The sequence below is a fragment of the Geotrypetes seraphini genome, chromosome 8 (genome assembly GCF_902459505.1).
Source record: "Geotrypetes seraphini chromosome 8, aGeoSer1.1, whole genome shotgun sequence".
Taxonomy (NCBI): Eukaryota; Metazoa; Chordata; class Amphibia; order Gymnophiona; family Dermophiidae; genus Geotrypetes; species Geotrypetes seraphini.
This window is the reverse complement of record NC_047091.1, coordinates 33,715,054-33,731,267: the sequence shown is the minus strand read 5'-3', so window position 1 is coordinate 33,731,267 and position 16,214 is coordinate 33,715,054. Positions and strand designations below refer to the sequence as shown.

At 43.7% G+C, this 16,214-nt stretch overlaps 1 protein-coding gene across 5 annotated transcripts in view; it reads right to left on the bottom strand.

The window, feature by feature from the left end:
• Positions 1 to 2,117: 2,117 nt before the first annotated feature.
• NIPAL3 (NIPA like domain containing 3) overlaps positions 2,118 to 16,214 on the bottom strand; it is a 31,168-nt gene continuing 17,071 nt past the window's right edge. For all 5 annotated transcript variants that reach the window (XM_033955568.1, XM_033955572.1, XM_033955569.1 and 2 more), the window contains exons 8-12: positions 13,746 to 13,881; positions 9,486 to 9,574; positions 7,167 to 7,230; positions 5,469 to 5,563; positions 2,118 to 4,698 (exon numbers count right to left, since the gene is read on the bottom strand). In XM_033955568.1, the coding sequence (XP_033811459.1) occupies positions 4,502 to 4,698; positions 5,469 to 5,563; positions 7,167 to 7,230; positions 9,486 to 9,574; positions 13,746 to 13,881 (581 nt within the window). In that variant the 3' untranslated portion in view covers positions 2,118 to 4,501. The remainder of the gene's footprint in view (positions 4,699 to 5,468; positions 5,564 to 7,166; positions 7,231 to 9,485; positions 9,575 to 13,745; positions 13,882 to 16,214) is intronic.

The window sequence follows — 16,214 nt, the reverse complement described above, 5'->3', positions numbered from 1 at the left end:
TGTGCACATGCATCAGGCATGTTCCGCCCCTTAACTTCCCAATGCTCAACGCCAACAGAACGCATATAATTTGCATGCTATGAGAGTTGAGCGTGGGAAGTCTTTTTTAATTCATTTTATTTTTGTGTGTTTGTTTTTAAGAAATAATCAGTTTACACACAGTTCTAAATTTTTGGTTGACCAATACAGAATCCGAAGACAAACAAGGCTGCAGAATTTGCTGTGATGTAAAACACAAATCCGAGTCTCGCTATTTATCTTTCAGAGGATAAAAAATGTGCAGAATCAAAAGTGACCTGGTGGTGTGGAACAGAAGTGTAGGGACAGAAACAGGCACTCAGCAGTCTTCTGCAACTGTGTGAGCCTGAGAATAAGTACGTCAGAAAACAATTGTCTACAGAAAAACACCATGCTTATAATCAGCTGTCCTTAGGACATAAGAATAGCCTTACTGGGTCAGACCAATGGTCCATCAAGCCCAGTAGACTGTTCTCATGGTGGTCAATCCAGGTCCCTAGCCAACATTCAGAATCCTAAAGAATAGCAAGATTCCGGAACCCTAAAGAGTAGCAACATTTCATGCGGAATCTCAAAGAAGCAAGATTCCAAAATCCCAGAGAGTAACAAGATTCTAAAATCCCAAAGAGTAGCAACATTCCGGAATCCCAGAGAGTAACAAGATTCTAGAATCCCAAAGAGTGGCAACATTCCATACTACCGATCCAGGGCAAGCAGTGGCTTGCCCCGTGTCTTTCTCAATAACAGACTATGGACTTTTCCTCCAGGAACTTGCCCAAACCTTTCTTAAAACCAGCTACGCTATCCACTCTTACCACATCCTCTGGCAACGCGCTCCAGAGCTTAACTATTCTCTGAGTAAAAAATAATTTCCTCCTATTGGTTTTAAGAGTATTTCCCTGTAACTTCATCGTGCATCCCCTAGTCTTTGTAATTTTTGACGGATTGAAAAATTGATCCACTTGTACCCGTTCTACTCCACTCAGACTTCAATCATATCTCCCCTCAGCTGTCTCTTTTTCAAGCTGAAGAGTCCTAACTTTTTTAGTCTTTCCTCATACGAGAAGAATTCCATCCCCTTTATCATCTCGGTCGTTCTTCTTTGAACCTTTTCTTGCGCCGCTATGTCTTTCTTGAGATAAGGAGACCAGAATTCAACGCAATACTCCAGATGAGGTCGTACCATGGAGCAATACAGATGCAGAAATTAATTTAAGGTTTCAGATAAGCCATCCTGTTAAAAGACACTTAAAGTGCACTTAGGAAGAATGCTATAAAGCAGGGGTGTTCAACCTTTTGGCTTCCCTGGGCCGCATTGGCCGAAAAAAAAATTTTCTGAGGCTGCACAAATGCGCAAACGCTGTAGCAAGACAGAGGAAGGAGCCGACAAGATGGTAAACACCCAGAGGCAGCAGAGGAAAACATTGCATTACCCTCGACTGGGGCCGCACAAAATATTTCATGGGGCCGCATGCAGCCCTCGGGCCGCAGGTTGGACACCCCTGCTATAAAGCTATTTACTTAGATATACTGACTTGTCAGAAAGTTACCCTTCTCTGCCCAGCTAAGAGCATGCATGAGCTTCCCGGGGTATGTATTGTACTGTACTTATAACTGGGCAGATGGGGAGCGCTTGTTCCAGGGGTAGGAACTGGGTATGTTAGGAATAAACAACTTATTATATTTAATGCAGAGACCGTAAGTGAAGTGTTCAAGGACTTTTATCCTGCAGACTTTGCATCCAAATGGGTTATTAGAAAATGACTCATCATTAGGCGTGATTTAATACCTAGACTAAGGGCTCCTTTTACTAAGGTGTGCTAGCGTTTTTAGGGCACGCAGGAAATTACCGTGCGCTACACCACGTGCTGCGCTTCTAGAACTAACGCCAGCTCAATGCTGGCATTAAGGTCTAGTGCGCGGGGCAATTTAGCACGCGCTATTCTGCACGTTAAAGCCCTAACGCGGCTTAGTTAAAAGAAGCCCTAAGTCAGTGCCTTACTGTGCAGGAATCACCTGTTCTTATCAATGCTGCTTTCATGTCTACTTTAGGATATAGTTACAACATTCTTAACTATAAAAAGAAAAATACAACGGTCAGAAGTTCACGAGTAGGTTCTTTATTTCAAATTGCACTGATTTTCTAATGGCCGAGGTAAACGCATAGGGGTAGAGGGAGCGCTATTTTTCTCCAAACAGCAGAATGGAAAACAGATTGCAATGTGAAGCTTTCCATTACACAGTTATCATTGGTCTCTGGTGCCAAGTCACATTATTGCTCCAGTGATACAGACCGATGAACTGTTCTTTGTGAGCTGAAACAAAGCACCAGGAAATAAAGACATGCTACATCCCATTAGTTCTAGAATTCCTAAACTAGAAGGTAATCAAGATGCCTGAACTGAAAGTACACAAAAAGGTTTCCCTAGTCATTTATTAATAAACCACAAGCCAAAAGCTAAAACTGATAAGCAGAATCCGTCAGAGGAGAGGTATACACTGATCGGGTACTGTTTTTTTGCACAGAATATACAAACTTCATGTTACTAGTAGAGGGAGTGTATCGGATCAATACTGTCTTGGATTTATAGATAAAGAAAGCATTTTAAAGCTTTGTTATACCCACGGCTCTGGAGAGCAGGGTGTGAACCCGCCTTTGATAATTTTGAGCAAAGCAGGATATTTTCTAAAAGGCCGTGCTAGACCTGAGCATGGCAATGTCGCAGGTTCCAAAAAGCTTCAACTAAAAAGTAGCGTCTGGAGATCCAGAACCCCCATTCTGTACTGCATATAAAGATGCCCTTAACTGTGATTTAGCTGTGGGAGCCAGTGGCATGGCCAAGGGAAGGCCTCTCATATGTGACAAAATAGAATCAAATAATTGAAAGAACACGCTGCTGACAAGTACTGGAGGGAAATCCACAATCATACGCAGAAACAATAAGAAATAATAATAATAAACTGGAGAAAAAGAGACCTGAATACAGTGGCTTTCAGGCCTACAAGGTACCCATCAAAGCCTGTATCATCGCTGGCCAGTGAAAAAAACTCCACATCAATATGTATCAATCGCGCCAGCAATTTGCAGGCGTTATCTATCTATAAGATCGATTCTACAAGCAGCGAAACAGGTGGACCCCCGTTGGGAAAAGATAACGGAAATATGACTAATGGCTGTGTCCGTTTGTGCACTGGTTCCAGTTACATGAGATTACATTACGTGACTTTTATTCCGCCATTACCTTGCGGTTCAAGGCGGATTACATAAGAGGTTATCTGGACATTTCCAGAAGAGTTACAAAGTTGAACGGGTTACTTCGGGCGACTGAAGTGCTTCCTGTGGTGTTAAGTTTGTTTTGATGGATTTCTTGAATAGCAGGGTTTTTTATTTCTTTTCTGAAAGTTTTGTAGTCTGGGATCGTGCTCAGCAGGATAGTTGGCGGTCTAGTTTCGCTGCCTGCGTGGCCAGTAGGCCATCGTACATTTTTTTTTTGCATTTGACACCTCTGATTGCGGGATGTGTGAAAGATGTCTGGGTTCTCCTTTGCCTGGTTGTGGTAGTTCCGATTAGGCGGTTCATATAAGCTGGGCTGTCTCCATTCATGGCTTTAAATAGGAGACGGTGTTAGAGCACTATTGATAGGAAAGCTAGAATGTGGTTCACGCCAATTCTGAAAAACATTTTACACAATGGTAGCCATCGTTCCTTAAGTTTATTGGCGTGGAGCTTGGACCTCATCAAACTCACAGTGAAAATATAGATTCTAAAGAATATTCGTGTGCATGATTTATACATATTGATTTTGTGGAGATTTTTTTTCCACAGACCAGTGATAATACAGGCTTTTATGGGTGCCTTGCAGGCCTGAAAGCTACTGTATTGAGGTCTCTTTTTCACCATGGTTTATTTACTATTATGTATGTGTTTGATTGAATGATTGTGGTTCTCCCTCCAATACTTATCCAGCGCGTTCTTTATATTTTTGTTTTTTGCTTATAACTGCTCCTACTTCTTAATTTTGTAATTTTTTTCTTTTTTTTCAAACAACTTAGAATCAAACAAGTTAAATCGTAATTCTTTAGAAACAATATAACTGAGTTCCTTAGTAGCTCAATACACATTTACAAAATTAATCCAGATCACGGATATCTGGAACTTAGAACAAACGGATACTAAGTCTAGAACTGGCCCTCTCAGAGGCCTTTAACACAGGAAGTCACCGGTATGGAATGAGTAATCCAAGGCTGGTGAGAAGAGCTGCTCCTGGTTCAGGCTAGGGGCCTTGCTTAGACGTGTGCTTAAATCCCGGGAGCTCTATTTGGGGAAAAATATAGCCCAGAGTTCAGTACAGCACATTCAAAGCACCGTTTCGTTTTAAATATCTGTGAAACATTTTACGTAACTTTCATCGACAGAACAGGCGAGAGAGGAGTGGCAAACAAAAGTAAATGATAATTAAGTAATCCCTGCGTAGCGCTAGACTCATTCTTTCTTATTGTGCTCCGGAATATCGAAGGAGGCGCTGGAGGTCCACGGGGAGCTGTGCTCTTCCTGGGTCACTGGCAGGGTGGCAGGAGAGTATATCTCAGAGAGATTGTCATTGTTTTGTAATGCGCCGTAGGAAAAAGAGCCCAGTTCGGGTTGGATCCCACTCCCTTTATCGTGCAGGTTGTGCAGACCTAGGGCGTAAAATCAGAACTAAAGCATGAGCCACTGTGACATTCATAACCATTCCTCAAAGTCTGCATGCACCCTGCTGAGACTCACTAGAAAACCGAGACCTCGTACTCAATAATGTGACAGCATTAAGACCCAACTGTTTGAAAAATTTGTATCCTAACTGGTTGCTTCGTTTAATAATTCCATGCTTCCGTCATGCAATGTATCTTCTTTTAAATTGTATTTTTACTGTATGGTCGGTTCTTATTTGTTGTAATCTGCTTAGAACCATTCTTTTAAATTGCATTTTTCTTTTAAATCATATTTTCTACTGTAGGACCAATTCTAATTTATTGTATTTTGTTTTGAATTGTTTTTTCTTTTTAAAATTACTCTCCACTGTATGACTTGTGCTTATTTGTTGTAAACCGCCTAGAACCATTTTTTGGTTATGCGGTATATAAAAATAAAATTATTATTATTATTACTGAGCTGGTCCAGATGCTGTAGCACATCATGTGAAGTTTATCATCTGAGCTGCAGCAAGTGACAGAAACACAAAAACGATGGCTGATAAAAACTGTCCTTACTAATCACTGCGCTCTACAATCACTTCCTCTCCCTTAGAGATCCACTGTGCTCGCCCCATGCTTTCTTCAATTCAGATGCATTGAACTTAGAGGCCATCTCATCTCTGTGCAAGGGGTCAGCTTGACCACATAATGGAAGCCGTCTCATGCTAAGCTGTCTCCATCATTAAAGGCACCATGATAAATACTTTTGGAATTACCTGGCATAGAACTTATTGAAACATAAGGCTCAAAGGCTCTCAACTTCTTTTTGTTTCTGGTGATCAGGAAGACTCCCAAAAATGCAATGAGACACCTAGTAAGGAAATAAAATATTACCAACAACCCACAAGTAAAGACAGCCCACCCCCCCATCTCTGCCCCACCCAAAATTACTTCTTGAAGTTGCCTTGTTAACTCACTGGTTGACGCTCAGAACTTAAGACTAGCGCTAAGCTGCACACGATGCTCAGAGAGCTTCAGCGCCAGAAACAAGTTAATGGTTATTTGATATATCGCCTATCATAATACTAAGCGATTATACAAAATATTTAAAATCAGGGGGTACACAACAAAAAATACATATTATCAGATACAACGACCGAACGCACTAACATGGCACAGAAGGACTAAGGGTGAACTACAATAAGGTATAGAATGGAGAGAAAACAAAGGGGAGGGGGGAGGAGTTTGATTCAAACGGTTGATTATGCGCAAGGAATGGAGAAGAGAGGAACGTAGGCGATTAGATCATTGTTCAAAGGTGTCTCTATATAAAAAAGCTTTAAGAGCTCCTTTAAATTTAACTAGGCTTGCTTCCTCTCTTAAGTAAAGGGGGGAGAGCATTCCAAGTGAGGGGAACAACCCCCCCCCCCGCCAAAAAACAGCACAGATGATACTTAGATGCAAGCAAACGGATGTCAAAGAGGGTCATCGGGTACAGCGCAGGAAAGAATGCTGTCCGTCGGAGCTGGTAGTAGGGTGCTTAGGTTTTCAGTGCTACTGTCACATATTCAAACTTTTGCTTAGGGGGAAAAATTACTTGCGTACGCTTAGCTTGGGCTATGCCTAAATTTGATCCTGGAAGGTTTTTCACCCCCCTGTGTGTTTGAAGGAAATAATTTTTTTTTTTCTCTCTTCTTTTAATTTCAGTTTTCTTTTTTTTACCAATGTTATTTTATTTTTGTGTGTTTGTTTTTAAGAAATAGATATTATTATTGTATGTTTTATAACTCGTGTGAACTTCTTTGTTATTGTACATTAAATAAAATAAACCAAACCGTAAACCTTACAAGCGTGGGCTCCCTGCGCCAAAGTTTGATTGGGCATGCAACGCAGAGCTGCGCTTACCGTCAGGCATATTCCTCCCCCTTAACTTCCCAATGCTCAACGCCAACAGCACGCGTATAATTTGCATGTTATTAGAGTTGAGCGTGGGAAGTCTTTTTCTGCGCTGTGGTGTTTCCTGATGCTGTTCCCTACAGCGTTGGAGTTCTAAGCATTGGCTCGTCAGTCGACTAGGTTTTGCGAGTCCCAAACAGCTCAGAACCACTATATAAGAGGCGCGTTTATATGAAGGAGGGAGAACACAGCTGGAACTTCATCAGCGAGGTGATCTGTACAGCACCTCTCTGCAATTAAATCTGTGTACACTGAGAAACACAAACATAAGACTAACGCAGGGCAATGGAGCCGGTTCCCTCTTTAGAGCAAGACCTTTCACGGCATGCAGCCTAGTACAGTACTTAACTCTCTCCTGGAAGCACACCTACCCTCGGATTTTGCAGATTTGGAAAGCCACGGTATGCAAAATCTCTCTCATGTATATTCATTGTGGGAATCCTGAAAACCTGAGTTAAGAAGCACTGACCTCTCACATAAATCTAAACACCAAATAACAGAAAATAATTTTTTCTCACCCTAGTAAAAACATACATATGTGGAGAACATCTGAACCTCGAAAGTCCAAGTAAAATACTGCCCCTGGTTGAGGAGAAAAATTAAAGCGTTTTAAGTCCTTGAATTTGTAAATTGTCTTCCATGCTTCACTGAGAAATATCACATCAGACGGTTCATAGACAACCCCGCAAAAGACAAAGGCGCGCGCCGACAACTGGGCGCAAGACGGAGGCGCGCGCCGAAGAAAATTACAGTTTTTAGGGGCTCCGACGGGGGGTTTGTTGGGGAGCCCCCCAGTTTACTTAATAGAGATGGCGCCGGCGTTGTGGGGGGTTTGGGGGGTTGTAACCCTCCACATTTTACTGTAAACTTAACTTTTTCTCTAAAAACAGGGAAAAAGTGAAGTTTTCAATAAAATGTGGGGGGTTACAACCCCCCATAACGCGGTGCGATCTCTATTAAGTAAAGTGGGGGGTTCCCCCCCATGCCCCCCCCGTCGGAGCCCTAAAAACAGTAATTTTCTACGGCGAGCGCCTCCACGCTGCGCTCAATTGTCTGCGCGCGCCTTTGTCCTGGCGCGCTTTTGACCTGACACCCATCAGACAGGATCACGATCCCACCCTCCGGGAGTTTCCCTTTGAAAATCCAGGGCTGGCGGGGAATGTGAGCATAAAAATACCTGCAGATTTGCATGCTGCGTCTGCAGAACAGCAAACTATGGACTAGAGAATGACACGGTGGTTGTTACCCGCAGCTAGCCGCGGGTAACCTGCCGAAATGGGGAGAGAAAAATTAGTGGTCGCTGCGGTGACAGGGACAAGGCCATTCACTGCCCCATGGAACGGTGAATGGTCTTGTCTCTGCAGTGAAGCCAGCCAGCATGGATAGCACGGTCCAGCATCCCCACCTGATCGCCGCCTCCCACGTCCTGCCATCTCCCTCCCTCCACCTCACCTTAGGTGCCTGCCGAGTCCGACTTTAATTCTTCTCCCAGCCACAAGCTTTCGATAATCCACGCGCGCAGTTGCTTGAGCTGTTGAATCTTCTCCTCTGACCCAACTTCCTGTTTCTGGTTGCGTCAGAGGAGAAGATTCAACAGCTCAAGCAGCTTCGCGAATGGCTTATCGAAAGCGTGCGGCTGGGAGAAGAATTAAAGTTGGACTCGGCAGGCACCTAAGGTGAGATGGAGGAAGGGAGATGGCAGGACATGGCAATCAGGCGGGAGGGGGCTTCTGGACTGCGCGATCCATGATCGCGCATGTTCCCTCACACTAGGAAGGAGGGAGTGGACAGTAGTCGCGGGGATGGGGCGGGGACAGTGCTCGCGGTGACGGGGCGGGGACAGGGATGGTGGTTGCAGGAATGGGGCGGTGACGGAGACAAATATTTTCCCCTTGTCATTCTCTAGTATGGACGTCAAAGAAGGGAGGGAATTTCAGAGCAAGATCTAGTATGTGGTTTGCCTCTCCCGATCCTCCATCTAACTTCTTCATGGAACTGTGCAGCTAGTTTTAGCTGCAGAGATCAGGACAGTTTTCAACAAAGAAAGAATAATTGGGGAGTGCGACAGAAAACGTCAACCTTGGGACAAACAATCTTTTCTTTTTATAAATTTAAATAACAGAAGCACATGAATAAAAACACACGTATAAAAATCCTTATATTGAAAGGATCCAACCAATGACCTGACACAGTCCGTGTTTCGGCCCTCAGGTGGAGGCCTGCCTCAGGGGTGTTTCTATTGGTCCACTAGGTGTCACTCCAGTGCTGGGAATACAAACTTTAAAAAGACTAAAAACGTGTACAAGGCTCGTAGAAAATCCAAAGACCAAAATCAACAGGGTACACGGAGGTCTCCCGCCACAAAATACACCGCCGTGAGAACACCTGGGGGCTGAAACACGGACCGTGTCGGGTCATTGGCTGGATCCTTTCAATATAAGGATGTGTGTTTTTATTCATGTGCTTCTGAATTTATAAAAATAAAAGATTGTTAGTGCCAAAGTTGACGTGTTCTATTCCCACTCCCCACTTGTTCGTTCTTTGTCGGATTTTACTTGGGGTTTCCGTCCCTTTGACTTTGTTCTATACAGGACAGTTTTCAGCCAGGAGGTGGGTGGGATTTGCCCAAGCATCTGTTTATTACCCGGGCAAATTTCTTAAAACCACAGCCCTTCCCAATTTCATGGCTACAGCGAGGAGCGACATCTAAATGGCTTAAAATATAGCAAAATAGTATAAGACAACAGCTGTAGCAGACCCAGAGTATAACAACTACCACAGCAGATAAAATATAATCATATAGGACATGATGTAATTAGTTGCTGCACAGGAATTACCTGCTGTGATAGCCATCGTGGTAGACAAGATGTAATTGATGCTAGCAATCAGTGATGAATCATACAGCTGTGAGGCCTGACTCAAAAACCTTTCAAAACAAAGAGACAAGCAATTATTCTGAAACAAATAAAAGGATCATTCTGAAGAATCAGCTATCACGGTCGGAAAAGCTTAAAATCATACCAAATAATAATAATATTAGTGCAATGCTGTACAGTGATGATGAGTATTCAGATATGTCTCTGCCTCCTCAACCTGTCCTTCTACACCAGGATTCTTCGATGCAAGGCTTGAGGGTCAGTGGCTGGGCCCATTCGGACTCTGGTTCTTCCCTCTCTCCTTAAAGAATGACAAGGATGGTTTCCCCATGTCATTCTCTATGGTAGTTCTTATGTGAGCCAAGTCTAGGACAATCAAGCCATTGTGACATCACTGCTGAGGTTGGCTCTTAGGCATTGGTGGAATGAGGCATTATGACATCACAATATGAGCTCTAGAATGTTGCTACTTTTTGAGTCTCTGCCAGGCACTTGTGACCTGAGTTGGCCACTGTTGGAAACAGGACCTTCGGAGAATGACACAGGGACAAAATTTGTCCCCGCCCCCACGGATAACCGTGGGAAACCATCCTGTGTCATTCGTTAGTGTCTATCTCAGCCTCAGTCCTTCTACACTAACATTCTTCGATGCAAGGCTTGAGGGTCAGTGGCTGGGCCCATTCAGACTCTGACTCTTAGGTGAGCCAAGTATAGGACAGTCAAGCCATTGTGACATCACTGATGAGTTTGGCTCTTAGGCATTGGTAGAATGAGGCATTATGACATCATAGTATCAGCTCTAGATACAAGAGACTGTCATTCTTTAGTGTCTCTCAACCTCAGTCCTTCTACACCATCATTCTTCAATGCAAAGCTTGAGGGTCAGTGGCTGGGCCCATTCAGACTCTGATTCTTCCCTCTCTCCTTAAAGGATGACATGAAGATGGTTTCCTGCGGTTATCCGCGGGGACGGGAACAGTGATGAATTTTGTCACCGTGTCATTCTCTACTGTAACTCCTCTTTATGGGTACATCAGTGAAAACAGCAGTTCAGTTGTTGCTCTCATCAGCACACCTGGTGCTGGGTGGTCCCCACCCCCTGGGCACCGGCACCCCTTTCCCTTCTCCCGTACCTCTAGTTTTTCACTGCTGGGAGTAACAACTTTAACGTGCTCCTTGCAACATCACTCCCATTAACATCACTTCCGGGCACTGCGCATAGGGAGTGATGTCAGTGGGAGAGTCGACAGGGTCGTGAGGAGCAAGCTGACATTCTTGTTGCTCGTGGTGGTGAACAACTCAAGGTATGGAGGGAGTGGGTGGGGGCGGAGACAAGGGCGGGGGAGGAGTGCCACCCACACCAGGCGCTTCTCACCCTCGCTACTCCACTGTCTGGACACATTCTTTTCCCTTTCTGCTTTCTCTCCACTATGGTCCTTACTACACTTTATGCTGAATCTCATTGGTTAAAGCTACAGCCTCAGCACCCTGGGGTTGTGGGTTCAAACCTACGCTGCTCCTTGTGACCCTGGGCAAGTCACTTAATCCCCCCCATTGCCCCAGGTATATTAGATAGATTGTTAGCCCACCAGGACAGTCAGGGAAAAATGCTTGAGTACCTGAATAAATTCATGTAAACCTTTCTGAGCTCCCCTGGGAGAACAGTATAGAAAACTGAAGAAATAAATAGCATGAAGAGTTTCAGCCTCTGATAACCAGAGCTGGTGTTGTGACCAGTGTTCCCTCTAAGCGGGCGGGTGTTGTGAGCAAACTTTTTTCACTGTGAGCTAAAAATATCGGGCGCCAGCAAGTTATGAGCCAAATAAATATGTTGTCAAAGTTGCTGATACATGAGGACGAGGTATTCAAAGGAATTTTAGGCCTACACGCTAAATTAAATAACGTTAAATAATATTTTTAAGAACACAGAAATTGTAGGGATGAAATGATATCTTAATAAATGTTTTACAACAAATGTAGTTATGTCTGTTACATCCATATGTGTAAACTGTAAATTAAAAACAGTCCAGAAGACAATACGTTTGATGCTTTCAATTTCTAGACCAGTGTTTTTCAACCTTTTTTGGGCAAAGGCACACTTGTTTCATGAAAAAAATCACGAGGCACACCACCATTAGAAAATGTTAAAAAATTTAACTCTCTGCCTATATTGACTATATATAAAGTAATTCTCTTGAATAGGAATCAAATAAACACAAAGAAAGTATTTTATAATTACTTTATTATGAAATAAAAATTATAAAAATTATAAAATACTTTATTCAGTGCGAAACCTGGGCCTGTTTGGCTGAACACAAAGCTGATATTCTGGCTGGAATGGAAGAAAGACACACACACACGTAGCTCTTCGTCAACAGCTCTCAGTCTCTCTCTGTATTTGGTTTTTATAGCATACAAAAATAGACAAATATACCCTCCATCCTTTTTATTAAACCACAATAGCAGTTTTTAGCGCAGGGAGCTGCGCTGAATGCCCAGCACTGCTCTTGACGCTCATAGGCTCCCTGCGCTAAAAACCACTATTGCGGTTTAGTAAAAGGGGACCATATTGTAAAATATAGACAGCAGATATAAATTCAGAACTGTGCATAGTAAGTGAAGGGAAGTTTTCATCTCTGGGAATTTACCCAGTTAACTATTAAGTTATTTGGGCAAATTCCTTTGAAAACTGTGGTAATACTGCCTCCACTTTGCTAAATTTAAAATAAAATCATTTTTCCTACCTTGTCTGGTGATTTCTGGTTGCACTTTCTTCTTCTGACTGTGCATCCAATCTTTCTTCCCTTCTATCAGCCTGTATGCTTTCTCTCCTCCACACCTCATTCCCTCCCCCAACTTTTTCTTCCTCTCTCCCTGACCTTTCTTTCTTTTTTTCTGTTTCTCTTCTTTCCTTCTGTTTCCCTGCCTGCCCCCTTTCTTTCTTTCTCCCAGCCTCCTGTCCAGCAGTAACTCTCTTCCCTTCCTCCCCTCCCAGCAGCATCTCTCCGTCTCCCTCTCCAGTAGCAGCTGTCCCTTTTTTTTCCTTGCCCAGCAGCTTCCCAGATTCCTTTCCCTCCTCCCCTCCCAGAAGCATCTCTCCTTCTTCTCCTTATCCAGTAGCAGCTGTCCCTTTTTTTCCTTGCCCAGCAGCTTCCCAGATTCCTTTCCCTCCTCCCCTCCCAGAAGCATCTCTCCTTCTTCTCCCTCTCCAGTAGCAGCTGTCCTTTTTTTTCCTGGCCCAGCAGCTTCCCAGATTCCTTTCCCTCCTCCCCTCCCAGATGCATCTCTCCTTCTCCTTCTCCCTCTCCAGTAGCAGCTGTCCCTTTTTTTTCCTGGCCCAGCAGCTTCCCAGATTCCTTTCCCTCCTCCCCTCCCAGAAGCATCTCTCCTTCTCCCTTTCCAGTAGCAGCTGTCCCTTTTTTCCCCTGCCCAGCAGCTTCCCAGACTGATAGTGGTTTTCTCCCCTCCCAGCAGCTCTTCTTACTTCCCAGCGCAGCGATTCACGAAGGCAGCCTCGGGTCCTTTGTTGTGTCGCGCCGCCTCTGAGGAAAGAGGAAGTTGCATCATCAGAGGCAGCCGCGACTCAGCAAAAGCCCCGAGGCTGCCTTCGTGAATCGCTGTGCTGGGAAGTAAAGGAGAGCTGCAGAGAGGGGAGAAAGCCACTGTCGGAGGCTCCCCAAGATCTCTCCGGCCCAGCGCACGCTTCCGATGCTGATCTTGCCGGTCCTGCGGCAGGAAGTTCAAATTAGTCAATCTTGCCGGTCCTGCGCTGTGACGAGAAACTTGTGCGCTGCAACCTAATATTTTGTGCGCCAGCGCACGCCAGCGCAGCTTAGAGGGAACACTGTCAGACATCATAATGCCTCATTCACCAATAAGAGCCAATCTCATCAGTGATGTCACAATGACTTGATTGTCCTATTCTTAGTTCTCTTTTAGTACATTTTGATTTCTAGAGTGGTGCAGTTGTTAAAGCTACAGCCTCAGCACCCTGGGGTTCTGGGTTTAAACCCATGCTGCTCCTTGTGACCCTGGGCTTAATCCCTCAATTGCCCCAGGTACATTAGGTAGATTGTGAGCCCGCTGGGACAGACAGGGAAAAATGCTTGAGTACCTGAATAAGTTAATGTAAACCATTCTGAGCTCCCCTGGGAGAAAGGTATAGAAAATTGAATAAATTAAAAAATAAAAAAAATAAAACGCAAGACTGGAGGAACTCACTCTGCCTGGAAAATAGCTGTTGCCACCATGGACACAAACATAATGTAGAAGATAGGATAGTTTAGCTGGATGTTTCCTTCAATAGAGACAAGGATCATTCCAGCCACGGCTTTCACTGTCACAGCAGTCAGGGACCCTGGGAAGAATGAAGGGGGGAGAAGCCAATACACCGTGAGAAGGGCCAGCGTTACAAAACTAATACACACCCACATCAATAAATGCTCCAAGTTTACACAGGGCTTTTCCTGATACCTGTACTGACGATGCTTGGATAGATTTTCTTGTTTTTAGCCTCCTTTATGGTAGAGAAACTTAACACATTTCAATACATACAAGAGAAAAGTGAAAAACTTGAGGGTGTGGCTAGGTTTAATAAAAGAAATACCTGGAAGTACCAAAAAGCGAGTATCGTGTAATGCGGTCTCTCCAATCTCTTGCACATTATAATTGAAATGATAAAATTGCAAAACCAACAAAAAATTACATTTGAGAGTTATTTATTGAAAGTTCTTTAAGCTATGGATGGGGAATTGTAACAAAGGTGTAACTAAAGTAGATAGAACAGAATTGCTAATGAATGTGCTTGTCTTTGAGTGCAAATTAGCTCAAAATGCGGCTCGACAGTCAACAAGCAAACACGCATTTCTTCATCCACCAACTGCAGTCGTTCTTTTTTTTGTTTTTTAATTTCTGTCAGAGCTGAAATTCAAGGATAAGATCCAAACAGTAACAAAGCCTTTGATTGCTTTGTTGCTCAATAAAAATAAAATTACTTGCCGTTAGTTTCCAAGGACCAATCACGTCAAAGAATGATGCTTGTCTGGGCGGTTTGAATCCTTACGCACAGACACACTCATAACATTGACAGACTCTTGCATACGCGATGTACATGTCATCTATTCTAATGTATACTTATGAAGGGAATTTTTAAAAATAAAGTGAAATTCTGGAATCTCTCGTGGCACATCCAGAATCTCTTTGGGGCACATATTTTGAGAGACGCTGATGTAGTGAAACAAAAAATTCAGTTTCACAAGGAAATCTTTATGGGGATCAAGAAACCATATACACTCGGTATTCACGGGGGTTGGGTATAGAGGCGGACCGTGAAGTGTGAAAAATCACGAATAAGTTTTTGGCCAGCTCTGACCCACCCCTGCCTCATCCCGGACCTTCCCGCCTCCCTCCCGGCATTCCAGACCTTACCTGGTGGTCTAGCGGGCTTTTGGGGCAGGAGCGATCTTCCTACGCTCCTGCCCCGTGCAGATCACTCATAGCAAATGGCTGCCGTGAGTTCCCGTAGTCTCTCGAGTGGGGGGATGGAGATGAGGGCGGGAAGGGGCACCACCGCCCCAAGCGCCTCTTATCCTCGCTATGCCACTACCTGCCAGTGCCTAAAAAACTAGCGCCATTTAGAGAATGGGCCCCAAATGAACATAAGACAGTGTCTTATTTTCGGGGAAACACGGTAAAATTCATAGCGTGTAACTCCAAAAGGGGTGTGGCCATGGGAGAGGCATTGGTGGGGTCAGGGGTGCTCCCAGATATTAGACCCGATGTTACAGAACATCTGGATTTGCATGCCTAGCTCCCATCGGTTAGGCGCCAGCTTTTGGCAGACATAAGTGCTTGTGCACCATGCCAGCATTCTATAAAGCAGTGTTTTTCAACCTTTTTTGGGCAAAGGCACACTTGTTTCATGAAAAAAATCACGAGGCACACCACCATTAGAAAATGTTAAAAAATTTAACTCTCTGCCTATATTGACTATATATAAAGTAATTCTCTTGAATAGGAATCAAATAAACACAAAGAAAGTATTTTATAATTACTTTATTACGAAATAAAAATTATAAAATACTTTATTCAGTGCGAAACCTGGGCCTGTTTGGCTGAACACAAAGCTGATATTCTGGCTGGAATCGAAGAAAGACACACACGTAGCTCTTCATCAACAGCTCTCAGTCTCTCTCTGTATTTGGTTTTTATAGCATACAAAAATAGACAAATATACCCTCCATCCTTTTTATTAAACCACAATAGCAGTTTTTAGCGCAGGGAGCTGCGCTGAATGTCCAGCGCTGCTCTTGACGCTCATAGGCTCCCTGCGCTAAAAACCACTATTGCGGTTTAGTAAAAGGTGACCATATTGTAAAATATAGACAGCAGATATAAATTCAGAACTGTGCATAGTAAGTGAAGGGAAGTTTTCATCTCTGGGAATTTACCCAGTTAACTATTAAGTTATTTGGGCAAATTCCTTTGAAAACTGTGGTAATACTGCCTGCACTTTGCTAAATTTAAAATAAAATCATTTTTCCTACCTTGTCTGGTGATTTCTGGTTGCACTTTCTTCTTCTGACTGTGCATCCAATCTTTCTTCCCTTCTATCAGCCTGTATGCTTTCTCTCCTCCACACCTCATTCCCTCCCCCAACTTTTTCTTCCTCTCTCCCTGACCTTTCTTTCT